Source organism: Megalops cyprinoides, chromosome 1 (genome assembly GCF_013368585.1).
Source record: "Megalops cyprinoides isolate fMegCyp1 chromosome 1, fMegCyp1.pri, whole genome shotgun sequence".
Lineage (NCBI taxonomy): Eukaryota > Metazoa > Chordata > Actinopteri > Elopiformes > Megalopidae > Megalops > Megalops cyprinoides.
The window spans coordinates 32,184,977-32,211,363 of NC_050583.1; the positions used below are offsets into that span (position 1 = coordinate 32,184,977).

The following is a 26,387-nucleotide window of genomic DNA, read 5'->3' on the forward strand; positions in this document are numbered from 1 at the left end:
TAACAGTACATACATTGGTCTGTGGACATCACTCCTGCTTATCAACTACCACATAATTGTTGGTGCATAGCTTACATTGTTGCAAATAGTGCAAACTCACAGTTTACCTTTTGAAACCCATTATGTTGTTGAGTTGTCATGTAGTGGCTAGGCTCCATCGTGGTTGTATAGTAATTGGGTGCTGGTGTGGTCATGTCATACACAGCCTGTGACACATTCAGGTGCTGGTTTTCTAGAAGAGGTTTGAGCAGGCTCTCAAAGACCAGGCTGATTGTCCCATTGTCCAGTCCACCAATTTCAGGGTGCAGAATCAACTCAGCCTTCTGCTCTGGTGTGAGGAGATGCAGGACTTCCAGCTAACAAGAGAAACCAAGCATTAAAACCAACCCTACTACTGATGCCAAATAATGTAGATAAATCCTTGCATCCCCAAACTCTAAATCTAAAGTGTAGAACCTAACACCAAGGCCAAACTGATCTCTGTAGGAACTTACTCCATCGAACACAATGTTCAATGTTGTGAAGTCTTTGAAGCTGGCCATGGCAGAAAATGATCCAAAATTCTTCATCAGCCAGTCTTCACTGTTGTCCTCAGGGGAAATACAACCTTTACCTAGAAAACAAAGAGCGTTTTATTTCTGGTGTATCCTAAAAAGAATATCAAAATGTCAGCTAATTGCATTTGTCTGACATTTTATATAATGCAAGTTTTATTCTCTGTAATCATATTGTGGTTATACAAAATTAAGTTGAAGGATACCTGCTGCACCATTCCCAGCAAGGAAGGGGTACATGAAAAACATGTAGATCCATCTCTGGCGTACAGGATCCATGTTTGAAAAATGGAGGCTTAGTTCTTTCACCCTGCAGGCATGAAAGGCTATGTCAGCTTTATCGTTAATATATGTGACCACCATTACTTCACACGCAACTAATGATTTGTTTGGCATTATTCAACAAACACATGTAGGCCAGAAAAATTTGCTTACTATAGAAAAAGTCCCATACTGTAGAATTCCCTAAACAAACATAAACTGTAGTCTGATAATGAAAAAGTAAGAAGTGCATACACAGCTTGATAGGTCTCACAGCTGAAGTTTTTGGTGCTGAGACAGGACAGAAATTGCCGGGACACAGATGACAGAAGTGGCCTGAGCTTGACCTGGAACCACAACTTCACAAAGTCCAAATCATGGAACTGTTCAGCCTCGGTGTTCAGACTGATCCCTCCAGACAACTCCAGGATGGGGGCTTGACTGAAGGTGGATCTCTGTGCGGAAAATAACCATGACACCAACTATTTATGACAAGAAACAACAATGTTTTAATCACACATGAAATTCTTTTTGAAAATTTCACTTTAAAATAAACCATTTTAAATCTACCCATTGGAATCTAATGTACCATGAAGGCATAGAGATCCAAGGCTGCATCTATTACTCCTTTGAGATTCCTCATGTGCTCCAAACTGTTTTCAGACATGGTCACAGACAGGCCAGCACACTGTATGAAGTTGTTCACTGTGGAGTTTGCCGACTTTAAAGAGAAGACAACAATGAATTATGGAAAATTGTTGAAAACATCTAAAAAGTTTCAATTTCTAATAGTTCAAATTAAAATTTTTTATTTGAAATGCAACCTGCTGTTTTAAGAGAACATTTGTACCTTACTCATTCCTTATTGTGTGACTGTATGTGTATGCAATGTGCTTCATATGCAGTAGCAATGCTTGGAATTTAGTAAGAATTTTTGTGGCTTCAGACTGTCAGTCAGCCTTAGCCTGAGTGAATGCTGTGACTTAATCAGACACAAAAGACTTTGATGAGACAAAAGTGCAGCTAACACCTACCTGACATATGCCATTCAAGTGAGCACCAATGGCAACTGACAGTTTATTAAAGCATTTCTCAACAGCTCTCAAATGGAAAATAACTAGAAAACTCACAGTGTAGCATGCATGTTGTGCAATGCTGGTATTGCACATTCCATTAGTGTAATTTCCATTGTTGGGGCTGAAACAGAGGTAGAGCATGATCACTTTATAGAATGTCAAGATGTATTCATTCTGTCATCTGGCAAACGTTAACTAATCGTTTCTATATACATAACAATAAAAAGTATTGTAACAGAGATCTCACAGCGTAACCATTTAGAAAGCCTTTGTGTAGACTTTATTCTGTCTGTGTGATCCTCAACTGCCAGTTTATTGATTTGCAGTGAATTTTCTGTGACTCACCTGTTTGCACTTGAACACTCAGATCCTGTAAAAAGGCACAAGTAATTGAAAAAAAAGTTTTAAATAAGGAACAAGAAATTGCTCTTGACATATATAGTTCATAATTATGAATCACCTTACCATTGGCATCAGTTGTGACACACTAGGAAACAAAAATTTAAACATTGTTAGCACCCAGCTTGTAAATAATATTGTCAGAACTGTCAAGTTTATGTTGGATGATAGGAATCAGACAATAAAAATATATATGAGGAACATGATGCAGATGTGTATTGCTCATACAGCTATCAGTAATTGGAAATAAATGTTTACTTTACTTACTTAATTATTCTCGCAAATAAATCATTTTGATTGATAAAGTTAAATATATGACTAAACAGGACACTGTGTAAAATTAACCAACAGACTGCTCTGAATGGAGGAAAAGAAATCTCATCTTTTTAATACACCCTGGGCTATAGCAAAAATCAGATGAGACCAGGTTATTCAGGTACAGGGTAACTCAACTACTCGAACAACAACAACCCACAGTAAGGAATCCATTTCTAAAATAGTTTTCCTGGTGTGAAAAAGCATACAGTACTAGAAAGAATACCTCAATCTATTCATCATGCAATTGTCTTCTTAAAACGGAAGCAATAATTATTATATTGTTTACATGTTCTTGGCAAATAATAATAATTATTAATTAGATAGATACCCAAACATGATGTATTAGTAGCCTTAATCAGACCTGTGTTTTTTTTTTATTTGACCCATTTTTGTCAAAATATTGGAAAAAAAAAATATTTTGATGTGATATACTAGTTCATTTCATTAAATGAAATAAATGTTATTTACTTAAAATATTAATATTTGGGAATATGAAGACATAAACATTATTGCCATCCATCTAACATTTAAATTTACACTATTTAAGGTGGGCAAAGGGGCACTTTCTGATACCAGAGGCCTTGTTACCAAGGAAGTCATGGCAACTGAGGATGACTCCAGAGACCAGCATACCTCCAGAGAGAGTGTAAGAGGGAGGGAGTGAGTGGTGGATCACTTGTGACCCAGCACATGCCTGGCATGTGACAGTTGCTTATTTTAAACACTTGCTTATTTGTGCAATATCAGTGTTGCTGGACACAGACAATTGTTTTGTAAAAGGGTGGGGACAACAAGTCTCCAAGCAGGTGTACCAGTAAGCACTGGTATGCACTAGAACTGGTTTTCAACATAAAGAATAATGCAATGAAACTGAAAGAAATATACGTTTCACTGAATATTTGCACTGGTGTTCTGTATAAAGTCAGAGAAAGATAGCTGATAAAAACCATTCTCTTGTAAAATGTATGTCTATAGGCTGTGAAGGAGAGGCTTAGAGTCCACTTTGGAGATAAATTTCAGTTATTAATAAAGAGTGATTAAACCAGTGAAAAGGCATGAAAACTGCTGTCCAATGAAGCAGCTGAGAATGATGCACTGATAACTTGAAAGATCAAGCACTGGCAGCAGATTTTGTTTACTGTCATGAGCACATTCTCACGTTGCCTCCTTTGTGTACAACCCAAATAGAGGCCACACCCTCAACTCAATGGGCAGTCTTTTATCACCTTCAGAAGAACATCAATGCCTCGTTGTTTCTGTGACGTGAGATTCCTGTAAATCTCACTTCACCTGCCCTGCATTTAATATGTTTTCACATGTTTCTAAAAAATAACGGAATATTAATTTTGAATTATAATCACAGACCTGAATTTTTATTCACAAGTTTCCCTTTCATTAGAAAAGGGCTATTAGGCGGCATCTAATACATCCAAGTAGTTTTTTGTTTAGTATTGCAGAACTATCTTCACCATAAAAAATTAAAAATATAGTAACATAAAAATCAATAGGTTATCATAAATCATTACAAAATGGAAGCATTCATAAGGAAAAAAACATCTATTTAATCATTGGAATTTAAAGAATAAAGATACCACCTGTAATGGAGCTGTAGGTAACTCATCTGATAGAATTTTTAGTTCCTACTAGAGGGTACTGAAAGATTTTATATGTTGCAATTCTATTCTTTTTAGCACAGGTGCTACAATTATAATTACTAACAAGTAAGCATGACGATTGTAGTTGTTTGGATGACAGAGGTAGCTTGTATTTGACTAGGTGTTCTTTCAGACCCTTTTTAATATTCAGGCTTACTGAATTTGTTTTTCATTCTCACATAGATTGTTAGTGGAATTTGATTCCAAACCCAAAAAGCCCACTCCCAGCACTTTTTATACAGACAAGACAAAAGGGAAGCTCGAAGAATGAGTTATGAAAGTGATTCCTTAGTACGTCCCCTCTATAGGGGAACAAACAAACATCAAATCAAGCTTGCATTATATTGCATTCTCTGAAGAAAAGAAATTACCTGGGCAGAGACGGAATTCTTGAGACACCCTTAAATAAATACAATAAAGAGAGTAAAATATCAAGCAGTGCTCAACAAGGTGACCATATTTTTTCCGGTGACTGTTAATTACTAAATATCATTGTAAAAATGTGGTCTGAGTCAAATCTCCTAGCAACAATATTTGAATCAATCACATGTCTGCAGTGAAAAAAACAGCATTCACAGAAAAATGTGGACTCTTGCTCACCAAATCCTATGGCTGCTAAGTAGAGGAGGAGAAAATGGAGCCGGTGTCTCATGTTGACACTCTATTTTCTGTCATTGAGGAATTTCTTGGCTGTCAACAAACAGAGACAACTCATTAAATATCTAAAACACATATAATATTGTAAATCCAAGGAAAGAGAATGTTTTACTGTGATTAAAATATTGCTGTTATTTTACAAATAAGATGATTTCCCCATGGATTTAGTTTATAGCGAAGGCTTACATTTTACCAAGATAAAAGGCTTTCTGGTGCATTGTTTGTTGTATACATAGTTAGCCTGTATCATATCTGTGCATTTCATGTCCTTCAGATGAAAAAAATGTCAATGAAAAGGAAGGTATTGTCCTGCTGTGCTTTAAGACTGTCTACCTGTTAAATCTGGTATACACAGGTGCCAGCTTGCACTGACAATACAGACAGTAAGGGTTATTGACTTGGTGTTACATGCGGTAGACACTGCATTCAGTGAGTATATAGCCCAAAAACACTCTTACTTTGTTTTAAGTCTCCTTTTTACTGGGGTTTTGAGGATAGCATTCACTTAAAGCAGAGTGACTAAGTGAAGAAAGCCTCTGAAATATCAATGAAAATTTAAGTCTGTAACATCAACATAACATAACATAACATAACATAACATAACATAACATAACATAACATAACATAACATAAAACCAAGTGAACAGCTTCATCAACTCAGAAATATCACAAAAGCATGTTCAGCATTCTCACCTACTCACTTTTCTGGTTGCTCTGAAAATTGATAACCTTCAATGGAATTCAAGCCCTCTGGAGCTGCTGTTTGATCGCTTTCAATTTACAGTAATGGCAGTAAAGGCACAGTAAGTTCTGTAGTATCTTGAATTCCTGAATGTATTGTGAACATTCAAGGTAGCGTCAGAGTCAGGTGTGTGACTGCGAAACAGATAAATGCGCAACACATAACTCCAGAAACGTTCCACAGGGACAGCATGAGTAATGCCTTTCCTCCCATGTGAGGAATGGCATTGACAAAAGAATGGGTAAGATGATGATTCTATCTGTTTAAGAATCAGTCTCTGCTTCTGCCAATCATCATGATGATTGGCAAAAAACTCCCTCAAGGTTGGAAAAAAAAATCTTGTTGCTCCTGTCTGGCTTGACCTGCACTACTACGTGCATCTGTCTCATAGGGGAGTATGTTGCCTGTTGTGAAACCAAGGCTCGTTCCCTTACAATGCGTTTCAGCTATGCACCTCCAAAGATAGATAGGTGCCTTGCCTATACAGAGCTTTGTTCATGGCAGGGTTTTCTGTCCCTTGGTTGACACTAATTCTCAGGAACATTTGCATTTACTCTGATCTTATTGAGGTGAGCAAATCCATTTATCCATTTCTAAGTAGATTGTATGTGTGCACTCTGATCTCATGCCACCAACAAACTGTTCATTTGCACAATACTGTTAAATAACAGTTTGCTGTAATATTAACCCAGACACCCTGAACTTAAATCAGAAAAAAATAATGTAATTCAATAGTTCCTCACATCAAACACAGATGAGACTTCCTCTTACAACTGACTTTCAGTCTAGGCTTTCATTATATTTCACTATATTTTATGATGACTGCAAAAAACTACCCGTTTCATGTCAACAACCGACTAGAAATAAAAATAGTGCTGACTTACCTGTATTGTTTAAAGAGAGAGCTGTGGATGTCATTTCTCACAGTCTTAGGTAAGGTGACATATGAGACATCCAGGTACCAGGAAGCACTTCAGAAAAAGAGGGTGGTACACAAAAGAATAAAGGGGTGTGAACCACCTCAGTTTAGGAGCTGAAAACCTGAAAACAGTCCAGAGAGTGTCTGATATGTCCAGATCAATACCCAAAACACAAAAACACTGTTGATCTAATCAGTGTTGCTCTGTTATTCTTTGCTTTCTTTACTTCTATTGTTCAGACTACACAATATGTTGAAGAACAGGTCTGTAATTTTACAATGTAAATGATTTGGTAATTGCAGCTCCAGTCCCTTGGGGATTAGCTGGGGTTTCCCAGAGAGCTTATTTATTTCAGCCAGATCTGTTTGCATGCGAATAATTGCTTGAAGACTGCTTTCTCTTTCTCCCTCTCTCTCTCTATCACACACAGACTCACTCTGAAAATGACCTGTGTGACTACCTGAGGTGGTTACAAAAACAGCTACCACAGAGACTGTACTACTATAGTACTTAATCATGCAGCAAAACAATAATAAAAAAAGGTCCAGAAAAAGAAAAGTCAACAATCTGGTTACAATCGACCAAAGCAAAACCTTGATATCAATGTTTTTTAAGGGAAATAAAAATGTTTCAGAAACACACATTGCATATAATAATTTGGAAAATTCTGTTTATAGGTAACACAATTGCATCACTTTAGACCTCCCTTACATAGTCCTCAGTGACATTAAATGCTGTATTCCAAAAGACATTTCTGTGGCATAGTGGTAAGGAGCAGAGCTTGTACCCAAAAGGTTACTGGTTTCAATTCCTTGGGCAAGGTACTTAACTCACAATTACTACAGAAAATATCCAGCTATATAAATGGATACAATGGGAACTTATATAAGTTGCTTCGGATAAGAGCGCCTACTAAATGACAATAATGTAATGAAATATTTACAAGAACACACAAGAACTATATTCAACAGGAGGGACAAAGAAGACTTACACATCGCTGACAGGTGATAGAGGGTCACATATTTACGTGGGTGACAACACGCACTAATAGCCAGACTCAACTCAATCACAATGAAATTTCATTTCATCAGGTATGGTTTGGGTAAAATGATACCACCTTTAATAAAACAGAGGGTAGAAGGAACCTTTTGCCTATGATTTTAAGTAAATGACTGATGTAACAGAATTATAACAGAGGACCATTCACCCATGCTTTACAGCAGTTAAAGTGAGAGTCAGGAAATAACAAAAGCAAGGAGAAGGCTGTAAATCACCTTTATTTGTTCATGTGCAGAGAAACTAAGACTTACAAACAGGAAAGAAAGTGCTTGAATATATGCAGAATTACTTCATGTTTTACTTATTAAGTACTGATTACACAGTAGCAACATCAGAACACTTTTTGGTCATGTATATAATTCATTAAATAAATCCTTTGTAGACGGAGGCTTCGCAAAGGTTTTCATGGTCTACTTTATAATACACACAACATTGAGTCATTTGTTAAGTAAAGTAGACAACAGCATAATCATACATAAATGTATTTTGGTATCCAAACATAAAAGCACTTTGTTAGCCTACATTAAATCATAATTTAGTGCTATTGCTATTTTTTTATTAACAGTTTAAAATTATAAGTGACCTTTCAAAATAGAACAAGACATAGGACTACAAATAAATTATTTCAAAAAAAATATTGCACGTTTGTTCCTCAGATCTGTTAACTTCTTGATTTTAACCAAATAATTTAGAACTAGAAATGGAAAATGTTAAATACACAGTAGAAGAAAGAGATTTCAAAAGAAAAAATAAACAGTTATTCATGTGTATATGATTTCATTTGTCTCAGTTTACAGCAGTATCTGTAGCGTAATGATCGTCAACCCCAGGAGAGTGAGAGCTGGTCTATTGTATGTTCCTCCACTGCTTGATCCACTGCCTGGAGACAGATTAAAGAGAGAGAGTATTTATATTCAAGTCCGTTAGACAGTTCTAAACACTACCAAATTACCCTGTGTGTCTCTTTCACATTAAAATAAGTCTTCTTTTTTTGGTCTGAAAGGCACTGGTGAGTGTTTAGTGTGAAATCTCACCTGATACAGAGGGGGTTGCTGCTGTTGTCATTCCTGTAGTTCCACTTGTTGTGGTTGCTGCTGTGTTACTTGTGCTGCTTGTGCTGTTCAGCCCTGTCACTCCTCCTGGGGGAGGGTCTGCCTTTCCTCCAGTGAGACCCAGACCCAGCTTGTTGAGCTGTGACTGAAGCTGTTCAGAGATCCAGTCCTTAATGAATGTGTCCTTCTCAAACGTCTTCAGATCACCCACGCTGGTGCCCAGGAGTTCACTCACCTCACTCACTGTGAGATTCTGCAAAATCAAGAGAATGACAACAATGATAACCAACCTGATTCACATTTTATGCTTTTGGAGCACATACCTGGCTGTTGATTTATTACCTTACATTACATTTGTGAAAAAATTTAATTAAATTCCACTTCAAATCTTGAAAATCCATGTGTTTCACAACTGACATGACATACAGCACCTGTGCAGGTAGTTCTAATAATCCTACAGATCTGGCTCTGTAGTGGGAACATTACATATGTAATTTAAAGCTTTGCCTCACACTTAATTGTAACAAATGCATATCCACATTAATGTCAAACATTCTTCTATGAAAATAGTATAATTAGTACTCCCTTTAATGAAAACATGACCATGTATTACCAACATTGCCCATTTAGGTAAAGCAGAATCAGGAAACAAACATAAATTGAATGAGGACTTGGACCATAGGTCTTGAAAGACAGACTGGCATTATTTCCACACTAACCATGACAACCTCCTTGTCCAGACTCTTGAAAGTCAATATATCCATGCTGATATTTTGGGCAGAAATTGTCCTTATGTCACTGATAGGGGCACCTCCTACAAAAATTATAAATAAATAAAAAATAAAACACATTAAAATACTAAATAATCTGAAAGTGTTGCAAAACTGCACTTATTACAGACAAATGTATTTTTAAGAATGGCAGTAGATGGAAACTTTGTAGCAAGACAAAGTAGTCTTTGTGTTACCTTAGGCTATTTTGTATTTGCTGTACTGCATATTTGCATAGTTTCATGGACTTATGTACTGTACATATACATTTTATTGTAAAATATATGTATTTATGGTTGAACTAGTTACCACAGCACCATGCAAGGGACATGACACATGTTCAGATGAGGTCTGTTGTGCTCACTATGTTATTAGATGATCTTTATACTCTTACAGTCACTTGGTAAGTCAAAAAGAGTGTCTGCTAAATCACTAAATGTAAATTCAGCACATATTTGATGCAATAAACAAATAAACATCATTTCAATATTAATTAAGATATAACATAATCAATATCAGATATCTCATTTAAAGGAAGCAACTGACAAAATATGAATGTCAAGCTTCTAGTGACACATGACTTGGCAAGCAATCACAGTAAAACAAAACCGACAGGCCAATGGAAAAAAACACCTTTTGGGAGGTACATGACGCATTTGATTTATCACTAGTCTAACCTGATTTTCAGGAGCTCTTTGTGCTACCCACTCAGAGTGGAATTTACTTAGGGATTAAGTCTCACCCAGATAGGGGCTGATGAGCTGGTAATAAGCACCAGCGTCGCTGTGTTGAGCGCTGTAGGAGGCGTTGGCAGTCCTGTAGAGCACTTTCTTCAGCTCAGTGGAGCAAGATGAAAGATTCAAAGCATTGGCATTTCTGCACAAAAAGACCACTAGTTAATACACTTCAGTGTTTGATAGGCAACATTTGACGCACAGCATCCTGTATTATTTTACATTATTATTATTTTACCTCAGGCTACTTGCAGTGATATCCTGCAGCACACTGGCATCAAGTGAGCACAGGTTTGTCCCTCCTATTGAATTCAGTTCAGCAGTACCCAGAGTGTTTCCCGCAGTGCTTAAGTACTTTGTGATGATGGCCTTGCTCTGTAGCACAAATTGAAAAAATGAGCTGATGAATTTCTGGGACTGAATTCAACCAGACAATGTCTTAATAACATTTTCACAACCATACTTCCTTTTGTTTTTTAACAGATTTTTGTAATTATCACTCAGCTGTACTTTGGAAGAAGACCACAGAAGAAAAAAGAAAATTAAAGCAGCAAGATGATTTTGTTGTTAATTTCAAACACCTTATCTGGTTCCCACTGTCCATCATCTGGGTTCATCAATGCAGCAAGAGTGTCCATCTTGGTGACATTCCACTTGCTAATGTCATCTGTTGAAGCTACACGAGAAACTGACCCAAGCACTTGAACCTGCTCATCTGGAATGCCTGTGGGGTATGCCTGAGTGACAAGAAAAACATAATTAAAACTCAGAGTTCAGTACATGTGTTTATGATTTTATGAATGTCTTATCATCTGTCACTTTTTATAATAATAATAATATTGGCTATGAATAAATGGTTATTTGAAATTATTTTCAATAAATACAATAATTAACAAGATGTTATAATGATAACTTACCTGATTTAATTTGACCAAAATGATCCTCTGTAAATCTTGATCAACAACCTTTTCAGTGAGGCCTGCTAAATTGTCTCTCACAATGTTAACATCCAGACAAAGGTCAAACTGGAGTGCATCATATCCAAAGGGGAATGCTTCATTGCTGATAGAAGACTGGGTAATGTTGCCAATAGTGCACCCTTTAAAAGAGTGTGACAATGACAGCCAAATGAGAAACTTGAGAAGCAGGTTCGTTTTGATAAATGATTTCATATTTATAAAGGAATCAAAAGATGACTACCCCTGATAAAACAACAACAGTTCACTGAAGAACTGGTAACTAACACACAACCTGATAACAAATGTGCCATGTAAAATGTACCTGCTGCACGTTTAAATCTCCTTGCACTCATTGCTCCTTGCACAGAATTGCACTCCTTGAAAAGTTGTCTCAATTTTCCTATTGGCGTCTTGTTTTCTCTCAGTTTTGGCATGAAGACCTTGAGGAATTGCCTTTTCATGGACTGCCAAACACACAAAAAAGTTGAGTCTCTTAAAGAAGTAAAGATATCATCATTTTCTCTGTAACAACTGGTTTGTGTTCTTTAACTAGACGCCATGCAAACAATAAAAAGGGAAAACTGAGGATTGTGAAAACTTACGTCATCGAATTTACCCCAGAAATCTTTTGTTAGGTACAGTGGAAGTATTCCGAGATCTTGCAGTGTTTGTTGATTCCATGTAGAAACATCGCTGTGGTTAAGAAAGAGGAATGAAGAGTATAACAATATAAATAGAACAATGATTCACATCAAATGTAGCAAAGTATTACAGAAGGCACAGATTTATTAATTTGACTACAGTTCAATCCGTTCTGTTCCTTTTGGGCACACTGCACATTATTAGTGCCTGCTTGTTAGTGTCAATGAAATACATTCATTTGTGAATGAAGAATGAATGCCTACTTTATGCAGAAAGTGCTGCCTATGAATGCAGTTACTATTATTTTTGCTGACCACAGCTGAACTTTATAGCTGTGATAATACTTTGAAATTTTTAGATGTAGATAAACAAAATGAAGGTAGAAAGAACATAATATAGAATATAGATTTATGGCTTCTCTACGGTATTTGGAACCAAATGAATGTGATGATTTCATTAACACTTGTTACCTTATGCTAAGAAAAAAAATTCTAGCATGAATAGTCCATATTCACTTACCCATATTTGGTGTTTCCAGCAAGCAGAACATACTCTATAGATTTTATCTGTGTGTCAGAGAGATCGTTGCAGTTCTTCAGTTTCTCCAGGATCAGACTATCAGAGTTGTTAATATAGGACCCATCCAATGTGCAGCACATGTTGCCCAGCACCTCTATGTTTTCTCTGCTGATGTTTGTTCCTGTTATACCCTGGAATAAATTTGAGGTGTTTCATGGTTATAAATTACATGATATTTCACCAAAGTTTTCACTGAATATTAAACATTTAATATTAAACTGTATCATCTGTACTTGTACATGCTAAAAGTGATATTACTTACCAGACAATTTTTTGCATTGTTCAGTAAGCTAGCTTCTTTGTTCAACACTTTGGACAAGACTGAAAAGTCTGCTGCTCCAGTTGCTGCAAAGTATGACTTGCATTTCACTTGTTCCACCTTCTCATAGCTGAAAATCAAAATACATGTAAGTCTATGACAATCATATTTATTCACTACCAATGCATTTCTGCTTGAAAAAAAATCCAATTTATATGTACACAATATATGTTTTTTTTCCCACAACAATCCAGTATACTTGAACTTACTTGTAATATAGCAACATATCTGAAGGGTAGTCAGTAAAGGTCTGTGGCACGTCATCTCTGATGTAACTGTACATGCAGGTCAGCTGTGAAACACATTATGTCATAATCCCTTGAATATGCAGTTGTACTTTCCCATAGCCATTTTAACAATACAAGGCACTACTATGGTGAAGACTGTGCTGATGTGGATTTGTAAAACTATAAATTAACATTGATGTAGTGACATTACTTTGATGTACGTATAATGAATCATGTTACATGTAAAACACTAAGCACTCCTTTGTTTACAGGTGCATTGTAGATCACAGAATGAGAATGAGTCACACCTGTAGCCCTCATAATCTCCAGCCTTGGACTGGCTGAGGAGCAGGTTAGATTTGGGTGAGACCAGTCAATGTTAAATAACAGGTTGGCTAGGAATAGCCTTTTAAATACAGTTTTGCTATGACATTTCAAAGACACGTCACTCTCTGATTAAACTTAGAATTCTGAATAGAAAAACAGATCAATCTTATTTAGTAAAAATAACTGACATGACATGTGAAAAGTTGCATGGGTGATTGCTGCAATAGTAAGGCCAATTTTCATGCAAATGAAATTGCCCTAAGTACGTTAAGTACGGTCTGATTACACACGCATATTAATATCTGTCCCATTATTATTTAGTCTATATCATTTATTCAATTTCTCCTTTTATGTAACTCACTTGAGTTTCCTTTAAAACCACCTTCCTTTGACCAATCCTTGGCCTGCAAGCTTTGATGAGGTCCTTGACTTTTGAAATTGGTGTATTTCGCACTCCACTACAAGTAAATCCTTGCAACACTGACGGCGGAAATCTAAAATGACATGTAACACATTACATGGGTCATAATATTCATATTTCATGGTATGACTAAAGAATCACTGCCATTTTTTTTGGGTGAATAATGCCAAAAGAAAAAAGTAAAATGTAGAATATTAATACAATAAATTTACTGTAAGCACTCTAAGCACAAGCTAATTTACTCCTATTGAACTAAGTTTTGCCTATCAATCACTGATAAATCTATTGATACAGAACAAAAGAATGTACATTTTATAGTGCTGCTGTTTTGGTATGTTGTTATTTTCCCTTATGTTTGGATACATATTATTTTTAATATGAGCAGAATGCAAAATATGACTATAGTGAAGTCTTTGTATAGCACAAAGAGGTGAATCACATAGTTACATGTATGTATTTTTTTCCCTTTTTGGCAGTTTTCCTGTTTCTCACCCAACTTTAGAAGTCACCAATTAGTCACAGAAATTCATTATCACAATGAAAACTGTGATAATGAATCTATGTGGAAACTCACAAAGGAGCTCAGGAAAATATGCAGTTCTTTGATACAAATGAATGTCTACTCCAACTATTTTTCACAGTGCAGTGCACCAGGAGGCAAATTCTGTTGGAGGATAAGCATGTCCTCCCGGTGCTGTCTGAGTAATCCATAGTCACCCAAGAGAATCCCAGGGTGGAGCAGTAAGAACAAGAAAAGTTTTCATGAATTGTCAACTGTCCCATTAAGCAGTGGTGTCTGTCTGTATAAATACAAATGACATTATTTTAACTGAATTATTTGAAGCTCAGTTTTCCTCATAACAAAACTTACAGTTCAGGATCTTGAGTCCCACTTGTGACTTTTTCAAAGAACACAACAGCCTAAAAAAGGAAAATTGGTTAAAATGATCAATAATTAAATAAAGTATGGAAATTCTCTGTGTTATATTGCGCAAAGTAGAGTTGTAAACTTGGCCCCTTTATCACAAGATTTACCATTTTTCTTTTGAAAGCTCTGGCCAGCAAATTAAGCACACATCAAGATCAAGATAGCTGGCAAAGTGAATAAATTAAAATAGTACAGATATATCTTCCCTGTGCTGCTATAACTACAGGAAATATAAGATTGAGAAGTGCACAGATGACTCATAGTGCAGAGACTATGTAATTATGACTATGTACTAGTAATTATGACAAAACATTTAATGTAGATGTAGTGACATTAAGTTGACACTTTCTAGAATAATGTAAAGGTCCTTCTAGTGAGGTCCAGTGAGAAATAGATGGCACCACTAAGTTAGTCATAACTGTAACTGCTCAGCCATCACTGTTTGCACTACAATTATCTACAATAAATATCTATAACTGCACATGCCACACATGCGGAGTACATGCAGTGCTGGAGAATGCAGGCCTCTTTTAAATCAGAGGGTTGCTAAGCACTTCACAATACCTGCTCTTGAGTCCATGTTTTCTTCACAAGTTTCTGCACCTCCACTGATTCTTGAGAGAATGTTAGCAGAACCCTTGGGATTTCGGTGGCTATTTCATCAGGCACATTTTGAATCACAATATTTGGGTCTTGGTTCAAAGAGATGATCTTCAGAGGGGGAAATTAGAAGGAATAAAAAGTAAGCTTTTGCAAACTTGGGTCAATTACTACAAACTGCTATTGAGAACAACATGCGTTCAGTATTGTAGTTATTTACGAGTATGCTTTGTATACTGTTAAAATACTATTTTAAATACAGAATTCAAATATTTTACCTTGTCAACATATGTGTACTGTACAATTTCAGGGGCACTGATTATGTTGGTGATAAAAGCTGGATTTTGAGATGCAGTTATAAGTTCAGAAGGGTCAATGCTGGTAAATGTTGTTGTGGGAACACCTTTTATTAGAGTCCCTAATGACAGCAGGGAGGAGGCGCTGTTGATCTGTTGATGAAGAATATCACAATGCATACAATTATGTATATGTCTTGAATGAGTGATATTCTGTTTTATGGTAAATAGCTACAAAATCTTCCTGTCAGACATACAAAGTCAAAGATCAAAGTCAAAGATCAACTTCACCTTAAAGCCACCAGCAGTGATGGTCTTTATCAGTGCATTTGCCTGCCCCTGGTTCCAGCCAGTCACAGTACTGAGAGTTTGAAGAGATGACACAATGACAGACGGTGCCGTTGCTTCAATCTGTCCAGCTGTTAGTCCTGTACTATCTTTTCCCAATGATTTAATTGTGAGCTCATTGATGGTTTCAAAGTTTCCTGCCAGAGCTGCAGATATCTGAAAGAAATGTGATTGCAATGAGTTGAACGGATTATACAGTTTGGTTCATTTTCACGACTTCAACCACTTATTCCCTTGCAACCAAGGTCTTTGCAGTAAGGTACATATTTCTGTACAAACTGAGAAGCTTGAGTCAGAAAAGCACAAACTGGATAGCATACCTGCTTTTCATCTTTTACATAGAGAATTTATGCATGTTTGTTTCTCACCTCGGGATCCCCACTACCATTGCAGAACTGGTTCAATTTGTCCAGAATCTCAATGCTCTCTGCTGGGTTCAGCGGGACGTAAGCTGAGCTTGGGACTTGACAAAGGAATTTACCAGGTAGCCTGTGAAAATTAAAGACCTGTTTTAATCTTACTTTACTTCAGACATATTCTCTTCATTGACATAGAATAGATAAACTTGTGATGCATTTACTTAAATTACTTGTTATTCGCTGGTGGTGTCTTTCTTGAACCACTGAACTGAATAAAAAACATATATTGTATACAAGTATGCATTGTCACCATTAACTGTAGGGAGCACAGACAAGAGCCCTTTATGTGAGACAAATGCTCTAAAGTCTATGGAAAGGTACTTACAGTAGGGGGTTGTAGGTGGGATTGTATATGTATATTTGTGAAGTGTAAAAAGAAGTGACATCCACAGGTATGGCTGGGTTGCTGAAGAGCTGAATATTTTTAGGATCCTCCAAGAAGATGCTTGTCTGCTATAAACAGAACATCCACAAGGGACATATTAATACTCTGTTTGAAATGATTTTGAATATTCATTTTGCGAATGAAAATGGAACAGTGAGACTAACATGCATTGTCTCACCATTTATTTTGATCATGACTTTCACTTAAAGTTTGCTCTTCTGTTATTAAACAAATTCATGATGACAACATAAACACAGTTATGTAGGAAACATACCTGGTCAAAGGAGATGAATGTTTTGAGGTCAGCCAAAGACATGTAGGTGATGAAAGCACCAATGTAATTCACAAACCAGGATGTGGAGTTTAGCTGTGGGTCTGCAGCATTGTAACACCTGGGCTTTGTGCCTTTAATGAGAATATGTAAAGATTAAACTTCAATGCATATTTTGAAGTCAAAGTACCAGTGTTTACATGGGGGCTTGATCTTGACCAAAGCCAGAGAAAATGTGACAGTTGTAATTACCTGATAGCCTTAATATATCTGAAGTTTGGCTCACCTGTGTTGAGGTAGGACACAATGGTCTTGTATACATCTTTCTGCTGAAAGTCTGAGATGTAGCTGTAGTTGTTTCCAAGAACAGAGATGCTACAAAAATCAACATAAATCATACAAATTAGGACAACTTGTGGCTGTAGTGCAATACTTTCCTGACAGCCTACATTGACTGGTCTCATTGGTTTGAGTTTCTGTAATTAGTAAATAAATGACATTGAGTGTGACATGGAGTCTGTTGCATTTTTGTGCTTTTTTAATGGACTTTCACTACTCATGTGTGCCCTGTTATATTTACCCCTTATCACCAATTTATATGTGACATTTGTGGACAATAATTTAGAGTGGGTTGGACTCATTCGTTTGGTTTCCCTTTATATAAAAATGTTCTTCCCTCCCAGCACATCAGCCTTGATTGCCCGCAGCCAGAGTGAATTCACTGGCTTGTTACCCATGTGCAAAACATTGCTTGTAGCCACAGCAATTAGTGAGTGTCTGATAAAAAGCTTCAGCTGCAGAAGAGAAGACTTTGCCATGGTGGCTGTGCACTAAAAGTAGAGCACTGGGTGTTGTGAGATACTTCATTGAAGGGCTGCTTGTTTTTAGAAATGTTCTAAAAGTTTTTCTCACTTTCATGGTTTTAATTTGCTTTTAACAGAGGCTAGCTTGAGTTTAATGACTCTTGTAAGACAATGGTGGAGAGAACAAGAAGAATGAGATTGTCTGGGAGCTTCTACTGCTGCTGCACAGGGGAGTCTAATCTATGCCGTGACAGGAAGAGATGCACAAGTCCCAAGCGGGGCAACAAATGTAAACATCCACACCATGAACTATTCCTTTCCCCAAAGGCTTGTACATGGGTTTTCTCTCGTTAAAAAGCAGCGGTCGCATGGGGGAGTTGCTGAGCAACGAGATGCAGGTCTAGTGTGACATCACGAGATTCCACCATCATGCTCTGAGATCATGGAGAAGCCATATTTTTCTTAAGGTCCCAGTGGCACATTTTTGTCTGTTTTTATTCATTTGTGACTTTTTTTTTTTTAATTAATTTAAACTTTTTTAAATTTGTCACTTAATTGTCTTAACCAAAATTAAATCTCTAAAAGTCCACTGTGGTGGGTGAACTGTTATACCAGAGAAATAGAACCTGTATGTTCTCTGATCTCAGTTAACACTAGATGACATAGCTAGTTGCCTGTGACACATACTTTATAGCTAATTACAGAAGATTACTGGAACACTTTCTAAGAGTTTAACATCATGTGTTAACATTACAGCTACCAGACCCCATAGAGCAAATCTCTTAGGAACAAAAACACACACAAGAGCTCACTGGCAAACTCTGGTAGACATCATGGGACTAATCTACTTCAAATAATGAGCACAGAATAAAATAAACATGCTGAAGACTTACATTTTCTGGAAGGGTAGACATTTGGCATTCTGCACTTGGGTGAAACTGATGAGATCCTTGGTGAGGAACTTCAAGTAGAGCTTCAGGCTTTTGTCAAACCACAGATCAACCTCTGCCTCCTTGTCACTGCTCAGGGCTAAAGGCCAGACACAGGGCAAGACCTGTCTTCTCACTTCATCAGGGACATCCTCCTGCAGAAGACAGAAACAATCATTTACTGTAATGCACCTTATTTCATATATGTTAGGTAGTTTCATATCCCTATATCCTATTTATATCATCACGTGGTGATGATTTAATACCTGAATACCAAGAATCAAATAATAAGCAAATACGTACAGTTTCCAAGAAGTCAGGAGTCTTCTTGTAGTTGTTAAAGATTGTGCAAAGCTCTGTAACATTGTCAATGACTTTCGGTTGGCTGAGGAAGCTACCTAGCTCCGATGGTAGAATGGAGTTGATCAGCTACAAAGCAAAAATGACACATTAACGTAAACCTAAGGAAATCCAACTAACAGTGTGAAAATAAACCAAATTAATTCATGTAAAATCTTTTTAAATTACCTCAGATTTACGATTGTTTGGCATTAGTGACAGGATAGTGGTTACATCAGGAGATCCAAAGTGAAAGAATGTACTTGTCACAAATAAATAGAAACTTCCTCCTTCATAGCAACGGATTGGAGATGGTCCTACATAGTAATGAAGGTAAAAGTACAAACATATAATTTCAAGAAAGATAAAAAGCAATCACATATCAAATGTTATTATGCAACTCCTGATGTCTTTGTGCATTTACTGGTTTGTGGGTAAATGGCAACAGTGGCAATATTTATAGGGTTAAACTGTGTGCGTGTATATATATATTATGAGGGGCCAAACAGGAAATATATAAATATAAAGCTGAATATATAAATATAATTCCTGAATATATTAAATTTGAATCAGGCAATAACTTAGACTTCATTAAGGGGTCCTTATATCCTTGGTATTAGGACCTTTCAAGTAGGGGAGTCAAATTTCACATCGATCCGTTTATCGATCCGCGGCTGTTTATCAGTACCAAGAACGCCAAGAACGCGCTTGTGTCCTTGAGAAGAATGTTCTTGCCAGGTGTTTTGTGTTTTGTGGCTGCTACTTTGTTCATATAATAAAGTCAAAAACTCGTGTTTGTCATTTCACTCATATGGTAGGATGAGCACTAAAATCTTATTTGACATTACAAGACAATCGGTTGTCTGTTTGTCTTTCTTTCTACCTCAGCTTTTTTCCCCTGTTAGCTCGTGACATTTTAAAGGCCATTCACGCGACTGTTTGGCTTAGGGCAGGGGCATCATAATACTTGTAAAAAACAAAATGCAATACACAAACACAATAAAAGAAGAGTTTATTCAATGTTGAGCTGATAATGCCAGTGTTGTCATATCACTGCTTAAATGAGCTGCGCCCAGGGTATTGCGCAATAGCAAGTATGCAAGAATACATATCAGCAGCATCTCAGTCTCTGACAGGTGCATTCTCCGTCCTCATGATCTTGCAAGACGGTTCTGGTCAAGGACACCTGGCAATCCACAATATTTTATTTGCAATCGGCCATTTTCTATGACAAGCTAGCCACAAATTCCCAACATTTTGGGGAGAGTATTTGGGATATTGTGAGTTTTCTGCCAGAAGTATGCCAGAAGTGACATTTTGAGAATTGCATTTTGAGAATAATGTACAGAAGCTGATTTATCTTTGGCTATTCTGTGTATGTTCTCCTTTTTCTTGGACCTAATTAACACTATGGCCCTGCCAGTTTTGTTTGCTTATTTAACACTTGCTGAAAGGATTCCAGCTCAAATTGATGTGTCGAATCAATATTTCAGGAAGTACCTTTGAGTGAGAGCAGTATGTTTCTGTAGACTTCACTCTTTGCATCTTCACTCAGGGTAGAGCGGAGAGAGTCCAGCACATTCACACTGTGAAAAAATATGATAAACACAACCAAAACAATAAGTCCCTTATCCCTTTGTTAATTAAATATGGACACTATGGTGTCCTTAATGGAACCCCAGAGGTAACACAGAATATCATGTCATGGGAACAACAACATCTTCATATACCTGCCATTTAGCCTGTAGACAGGTCTTGAAAACTGTCTTGTAAGTATTTGCTAATACATTTGTTTGAGCACAATTCATAGATTTGTATTTCTTAAGCATTTCTATATCAGCATACAACAGTTCTGTTCTTACGCTTCTTGTGTTGTGTTGCAACTCCTGTCTTGCACAACATTGAAGAAAGAGGTCACTTGACTTTTTGTCAGATTTTGTAGCAAGGGGCTCATCCTAACTGTAAGCCACACCAGAATTTCAGTGTCAGTGATGGATGGCGCAGACAGATCTCCTTTATCGAAAATTTCCTGGAGCATCGCAGATCTCACTTCATATGTGTAATTGGCTTCATTTTCCTGAAAAAAAGAACAACATTTGAGATGAATTTCTTACATATGATACAAGGGGTGTACAAAGGACATATTAATTGGCCATTCCCTTTTCGAGACCTATTGATCTGAGACATTTTATGAATTTAAAAATGGACAATTGAAAGACACTACCATTAAATATGGGATTTTACATTTATAACACCTTTGTCCTCCTACTCCTTATCACTTCTTTTTTAACACAATTCAGCTTTGAGTTGCACACCTGAATGGCTGGAGAAACAATGTCAAAGAAAGATCCATAATAGGAGGCGGGTATCACTGTCATAATCTTCTTGACATCCTCTGCCCTTTTCACCTGTCCAGGAGTGGCACACAGTTGGGTCACCTGTGTCTGAGTCAGCAAGTCAACGACGTCCACCTGATAGATAACAAAGAAAACTGTATCTAAACCAAAACTTTGTTTTGTTCCATTTTTGTCAGTTTAGACAAACATAAAATATGTTTGGAATGAATGCAAAACATGACTAACTCCATTGAAATCCTTGTTCAGTTTTACAAAGTTCATGTATGATGCATAGACTCTGAATTGGCCAAAATTTTTCTCAAGCCAGTTTCTGTTATTGGCCAGCATGGACATGCAAGAGGCACCTGAAACAAACAGAATACATAATATGCATTGAACAGACTCACAGACATATATGTACATAAAAAAAGTGCATCTAAATTTAAATTCCGATTTTGAATGCAAGGACTAATGAAAGGAAACACCACACTTGCTTACCTTGTGTGGGTTTGCCTGACAAATAATTCAAGGCAAAGCTGAGAATGTTTTCAGACTGTTCCATTGAAAATGTAGAAAACACATTGTCAAACCCTTTTACTCTGTAAACAAAAAGAAAGATTGCCTTCATTTTCAGACTACCATGGCCACAGACATACACCTTAAATGACAGAGTGAACCACAAGAGATGGAACTTACATGGCGTGGTAGGAGTCACAACTGATATTTAGTGGAATAACAGTCAAGCTGCCTTTGTTTAGACTTGGTAGAAGCAGAACAAGATTAATCTGGAACCAAACTGTGAAGTTGTTGGCATCAAAGACGTTGAACTTGGGAGTCAGTGCCGTCAAAGTAAGGTTTAGCATGGTGTCTCTCACAGCTTTGTTACTGATGACTGTCACGTTTCTCTAAAACAGTGGAAGGGTACATAACAGCGACATTACACATTGACAGAGCAAAGTATTTGAACAAAGTTTTAAATTCCTGGTGAAAAACACTGAATGAAAAATTTCACCTGCTTGGTGGCAGCAACAAAAGCATCAAAGAAAGCGCCAAGCTGTCTGTCATCTGGGGATTTCAGCAGGCTTGTAAAAATGTTATTAATGATGGTTTCATTCTCCAGAGCACCAGTGCTGGGGTCCAGTATCAGTTCTACTTTCTGGCTTGGAGAGAGAGAGTCCAGAGCCCCTGGCTAAGAAGAAAAATGATGCAATAGAGATTTATATTTATAACAATATAAGATATACAATTTGTGACATTTAATTCGCATTTTCTCAGTAAATTAACTATGGCATGTAATGAGTTATATACTGTACATAAAAGTATTTCCTGAAGCTAAACCTGATACATATGCATATATACTAGTGCTATTACATGAAGCCATCTAGTGACATTGTTCGCTTTTTTAAGAAAAAGAATTAACATTAATTTATATAATTGATAGTTCCCCTTGTAATGGTGGTAATGGTAATGGTGCAGATTGACAATACAGTTTGATAACAACACCAAACTAAAACTGCTGCCCTGAAGGGATCAAAAAGATTATGTGCAATTCATTCATATCAATAAAAAAAAACACAAATAATTTATGCTATGGCAGCATTTGATGGACGCTCAATGATAGAATAATTGTTAACTATATTGAGTTCACTATACTGATACATAGTCTCAATGAGGCTGATTCAGACTTCAGATAATTTCTTCAGAAATGTGTTTTCTGCCTCTGTTAGAACTAAGTGAATTCAGACATAGGCCGCTTAAGCTCCCATGTGGGAGATGCGTGTTTTGGGCAGCGCTTGCCGAAAATGAGCGTGTTTTGCAGTAAATGAGGGTGTGCCCATTCTGACCCAATGCCCAAATCTGTTTTCTTTCTGAAGCTCTTAAGCTGGGGACACACACCCCAGATGATTGGCAAAAAAAATAAAAAAAAAACATTGGTGGCTATCGTCTGTAGTCACTGCAGTATGTTCTGTACTTAGTCTGTAGTTGCCTGTAGTTCATAGCTGTTGATCCTGATTCAACAGATAGAATTAGTCTCAGCTTTTGGTAAGAATATTTCGCCCTTAAGTCAACCAAAGTGAACGAGGGGTCTACATGAGAAAATGAAAATGATCAGCAAGGAGAAAAAGAGCTCAACACTTTTTAACTGCAGTTATGGCAGCCCTTCTAATAGATGAGAACACATTGATCAACTCGGTTGAAGAGAGGCAAGTGCTATACCAAGAAGAAGCCTGTGATGTTTCTCCTTTTCAACATAAAAGGCAAATGAAGGAGATGTCATTTCAATTATTTAATAACATCTATGAAACAGAACAAAGAACTTCAAAATGGAGACACACTTACATCATTAACTTCAGTGGGAACATCCTTGCAGCCTTTAAAAGGAAATGTAGAAAGAGTATTACTGACAGGTTGCAAGAATAAGATTTTAAAATATTCAGCCTGAAATCTCTGCTCAGGGCACTGCACATGGGAATGGGCTTGGTATCAAACATGTGAGTCAAAACAAATAACCAGTTTACAAAAAGAGATTCATTTCTTCTCAAAATATCTTGTTAGCTGGAACCTGTTGAATTTATGGATAATAACTTTGTATGCTTTCTTCCCTTTCATATGACCCTGTTTTGGAATCATCAGTTGTAGATTAGGTTTGTCTCAGCACTACAACCTCTGCACTCACATAGGAGTGAGCATTCAGGTAAAATGAAAGCAATCCTTCAATATGCTCACATGCAGCCATTTTTTTTTTTTTTTTGCTATTATACACACTAAGTCACACAGCGTACTACAGCAGAATGTGCTAGGAGTGAAGGAAGGATAAGCACTAATCTGCTGATGTCATTCAGGTAACTTGCTGGTACCTTAGTAATTACACACTGTTAGCAGTATGTTAGAGGACAATTAATTGACCAACAACCTGTATCACCAGTAGACTGAAGCCCATTTATTCTGTTGCTGTGGACTCCCAGCCATTGTTGGCAGGTGAGACCTGGGATCGAATCCAGGAGATACAGCTCAACTTACAATTAATGCAAGTGCCTTAACTACTGAGTGAATCAGGAAGCCCATGTGACAGTTTTTGCCTGTTCAGCCTCTTAATTTAGACTAACCCATAACTCATTAGGACAGGAAGGGCTTGAAACATACACACAACTATGAAATCTAGCAATCTATCAATCGATCATACTTATGGAGGACACCCTGAAACTGACTATGGCAGTACAAACCACTGTTTCATAAAAAATTATGGATTTGTCTTATGCATTTAAATGAACATTTTGAATTTCACTTTAAATCATACAATTTTGAGAAAATGTATTAGCTGATTAGTTATATTTGAGGAAGTCATGTTGAACTGTGAAGATGATCATGGGGTAGAAAATAAACTATGCACTAAATACTTTGATTTAAATTATGAGCTAACAGTTAGCAGTGTTTTGTATGAATGTGCTAACATGTATAATTTTTTTCCTGTTAACAGAAAAAGAACAATGAATAAAAAAATTATGAACAACATAACACAAAACCACACAAACTGTAGAGCAGTATTGTAAACAGCATACATATGAGTCTTCGTGATCAGCTGCATACAATGTGAATGCAAACATTTAAGTACAAAAGACATTAATGAAATCCAGACATGAAAACAAAAAAGGAAAAAAAATATTATATGCTTCACATACTTTTTGGAGCTCTCTCCATCAGCACTTCTTTGCTAGATTCAATGCCCTGAGTCTCTGCAGGCTGAAGAGATGCCAAACTTTCTTCAAGTCCTTTCAATCTAAGGAAAAACAAGACAGTCAGAATAATTGCAAGTTTCTGTGATCCTTCCATTTCATATCAAAGTCCTGTTTTAGGGCTGGGTGAACCTTTGATAAAGAGTCAAAAGCCACTTACATGGCATGGTAGGAGTCACAGCTGATGTTCCTGGGGATCACAACCAAACTTTCAGGAGTAAAGCTGGCCAGCAGGACAACCAGGTTTGTTTGGAACCAGAGAGCAAAGTCATCCGGTTCAAAGATGGGGAATCTGGGAGCCAGTGCTGTCAAAGTCAGGTTGAGCATGATGTCCCTCACAGCTTGATTACGTATGATGGTCACGTTTTTCTGAAAAGGAAAGAGGCATGGCAAAATTGGAGCCTGTGTGTTTCAGGCATATTGGTAGAAAAAGAATCTGAACAACGTCTGTGTGAAAGGTCTGAAAAGAAACCCAAACATGAGGTGAAACGACTCACCTCTATGGTGGCGTGCACAAAAGCAGCAAAGAATGCATCAAGCTGCCCCTCCTCTGGAGACTCCAGCAAGCCGCTGAAAACAAGCTTCACGATGGTTGCGTTCTCCAGAGCGCCAGTGCTGGGATCCAGAATCAGCTCTGCTTTCTGCTCCGGAGACAGAGAGCCCAGAACGTCCAGCTAAGGCGGGAAAAAGAAAGAAGACATATTTCAAGATTTCTCTCGCTACGGCAGTGCAACACCCAATATCATCAGCTGTAAGTCACACTTTAAGAATAAAGCAAGAGTCATGGATTTCAAAACATGCAAACGTGAAAACCGGTAGGAAAAGATGGACTATTGTACCCCCGTGATGTTTAGGGCTTTCAGGTCTGAATAGGCTACGTCTTCCGAGAATTCTCCCAAATTGACTTTGAGCCACTCAGCATCGCTTTGGAAATCTTGTCGGCAAGCTGAAAGAAGAGAGACACGTGTTTTGATCACTAGACGATCGAAGCGCACAATAAATGTCAACTTGTCAATTTGAAAGTGGCATCCTCCATAAAAGACACCAAGACACCAACGTCAAGAGAAACAATCAATTATGATGTGAAAAGCATATCGGTCTTCATCACTACAGGTTTTGCAAAGCCTACCTGGTTCATTGAATTGGAGAGACTTCTTGAGGTATTCCACCAAAGCTTGTGCAATTTCCTGTTGTCTGTCTGGTGTCATTTGGTTGAAGACCTTATCAAGCCCTTCAACACTAAAAAAGGAAAAAAATAAATAAATTCTGTGAATTTGCCTTTTAGCGTGGCCTCATCCTTTGGCCCCACTTATAGTCCGAGTCACTTG

The 26,387-nt window shown here is 37.2% G+C and overlaps 2 protein-coding genes across 2 annotated transcripts in view; both read right to left on the reverse strand.

Moving 5' to 3' along the window:
• Window positions 1–6,626, reverse strand: part of mslnb (mesothelin b) — a 55,948-nt gene extending 49,322 nt beyond the window's left edge. Inside the window, exons 1-11 of the mRNA XM_036532814.1 lie at window positions 6,547–6,626; window positions 4,864–4,953; window positions 4,635–4,663; window positions 2,357–2,378; window positions 2,237–2,261; window positions 1,946–2,012; window positions 1,405–1,536; window positions 1,071–1,270; window positions 761–864; window positions 495–613; window positions 108–356 (exon numbers count right to left, since the gene is read on the reverse strand). Coding sequence (XP_036388707.1) covers window positions 108–356; window positions 495–613; window positions 761–864; window positions 1,071–1,270; window positions 1,405–1,536; window positions 1,946–2,012; window positions 2,237–2,261; window positions 2,357–2,378; window positions 4,635–4,663; window positions 4,864–4,915 — 999 coding nt within the window. The 5' untranslated portion in view covers window positions 4,916–4,953; window positions 6,547–6,626. The remainder of the gene's footprint in view (window positions 1–107; window positions 357–494; window positions 614–760; window positions 865–1,070; window positions 1,271–1,404; window positions 1,537–1,945; window positions 2,013–2,236; window positions 2,262–2,356; window positions 2,379–4,634; window positions 4,664–4,863; window positions 4,954–6,546) is intronic.
• A 1,745-nt stretch (window positions 6,627–8,371) lies between these two features.
• On the reverse strand, window positions 8,372–26,292 carry LOC118774902. Its single transcript, XM_036524909.1, has 37 exons — window positions 26,189–26,292; window positions 25,899–26,005; window positions 25,557–25,733; window positions 25,220–25,428; window positions 25,006–25,103; window positions 23,666–23,697; window positions 22,338–22,514; window positions 22,022–22,230; window positions 21,824–21,924; window positions 21,572–21,690; window positions 21,305–21,460; window positions 20,852–21,066; window positions 20,490–20,575; window positions 19,179–19,306; window positions 18,954–19,079; window positions 18,615–18,805; window positions 17,205–17,293; window positions 16,922–17,052; window positions 16,588–16,715; window positions 16,212–16,332; window positions 15,787–15,999; window positions 15,478–15,648; window positions 15,164–15,310; window positions 14,543–14,592; window positions 13,612–13,744; window positions 12,906–12,988; window positions 12,640–12,766; window positions 12,318–12,508; window positions 11,759–11,849; window positions 11,479–11,620; window positions 11,115–11,296; window positions 10,779–10,934; window positions 10,436–10,572; window positions 10,206–10,339; window positions 9,413–9,507; window positions 8,676–8,946; window positions 8,372–8,521 (listed from the first exon to the last, which is right to left on the reverse strand). Exons 1-37 carry the CDS (start codon window positions 26,265–26,267, stop codon window positions 8,433–8,435), a joined length of 5,091 nt encoding a protein of 1,696 aa, XP_036380802.1. The 5' UTR covers window positions 26,268–26,292; the 3' UTR covers window positions 8,372–8,432.
• Window positions 26,293–26,387: the final 95 nt, after the last annotated feature.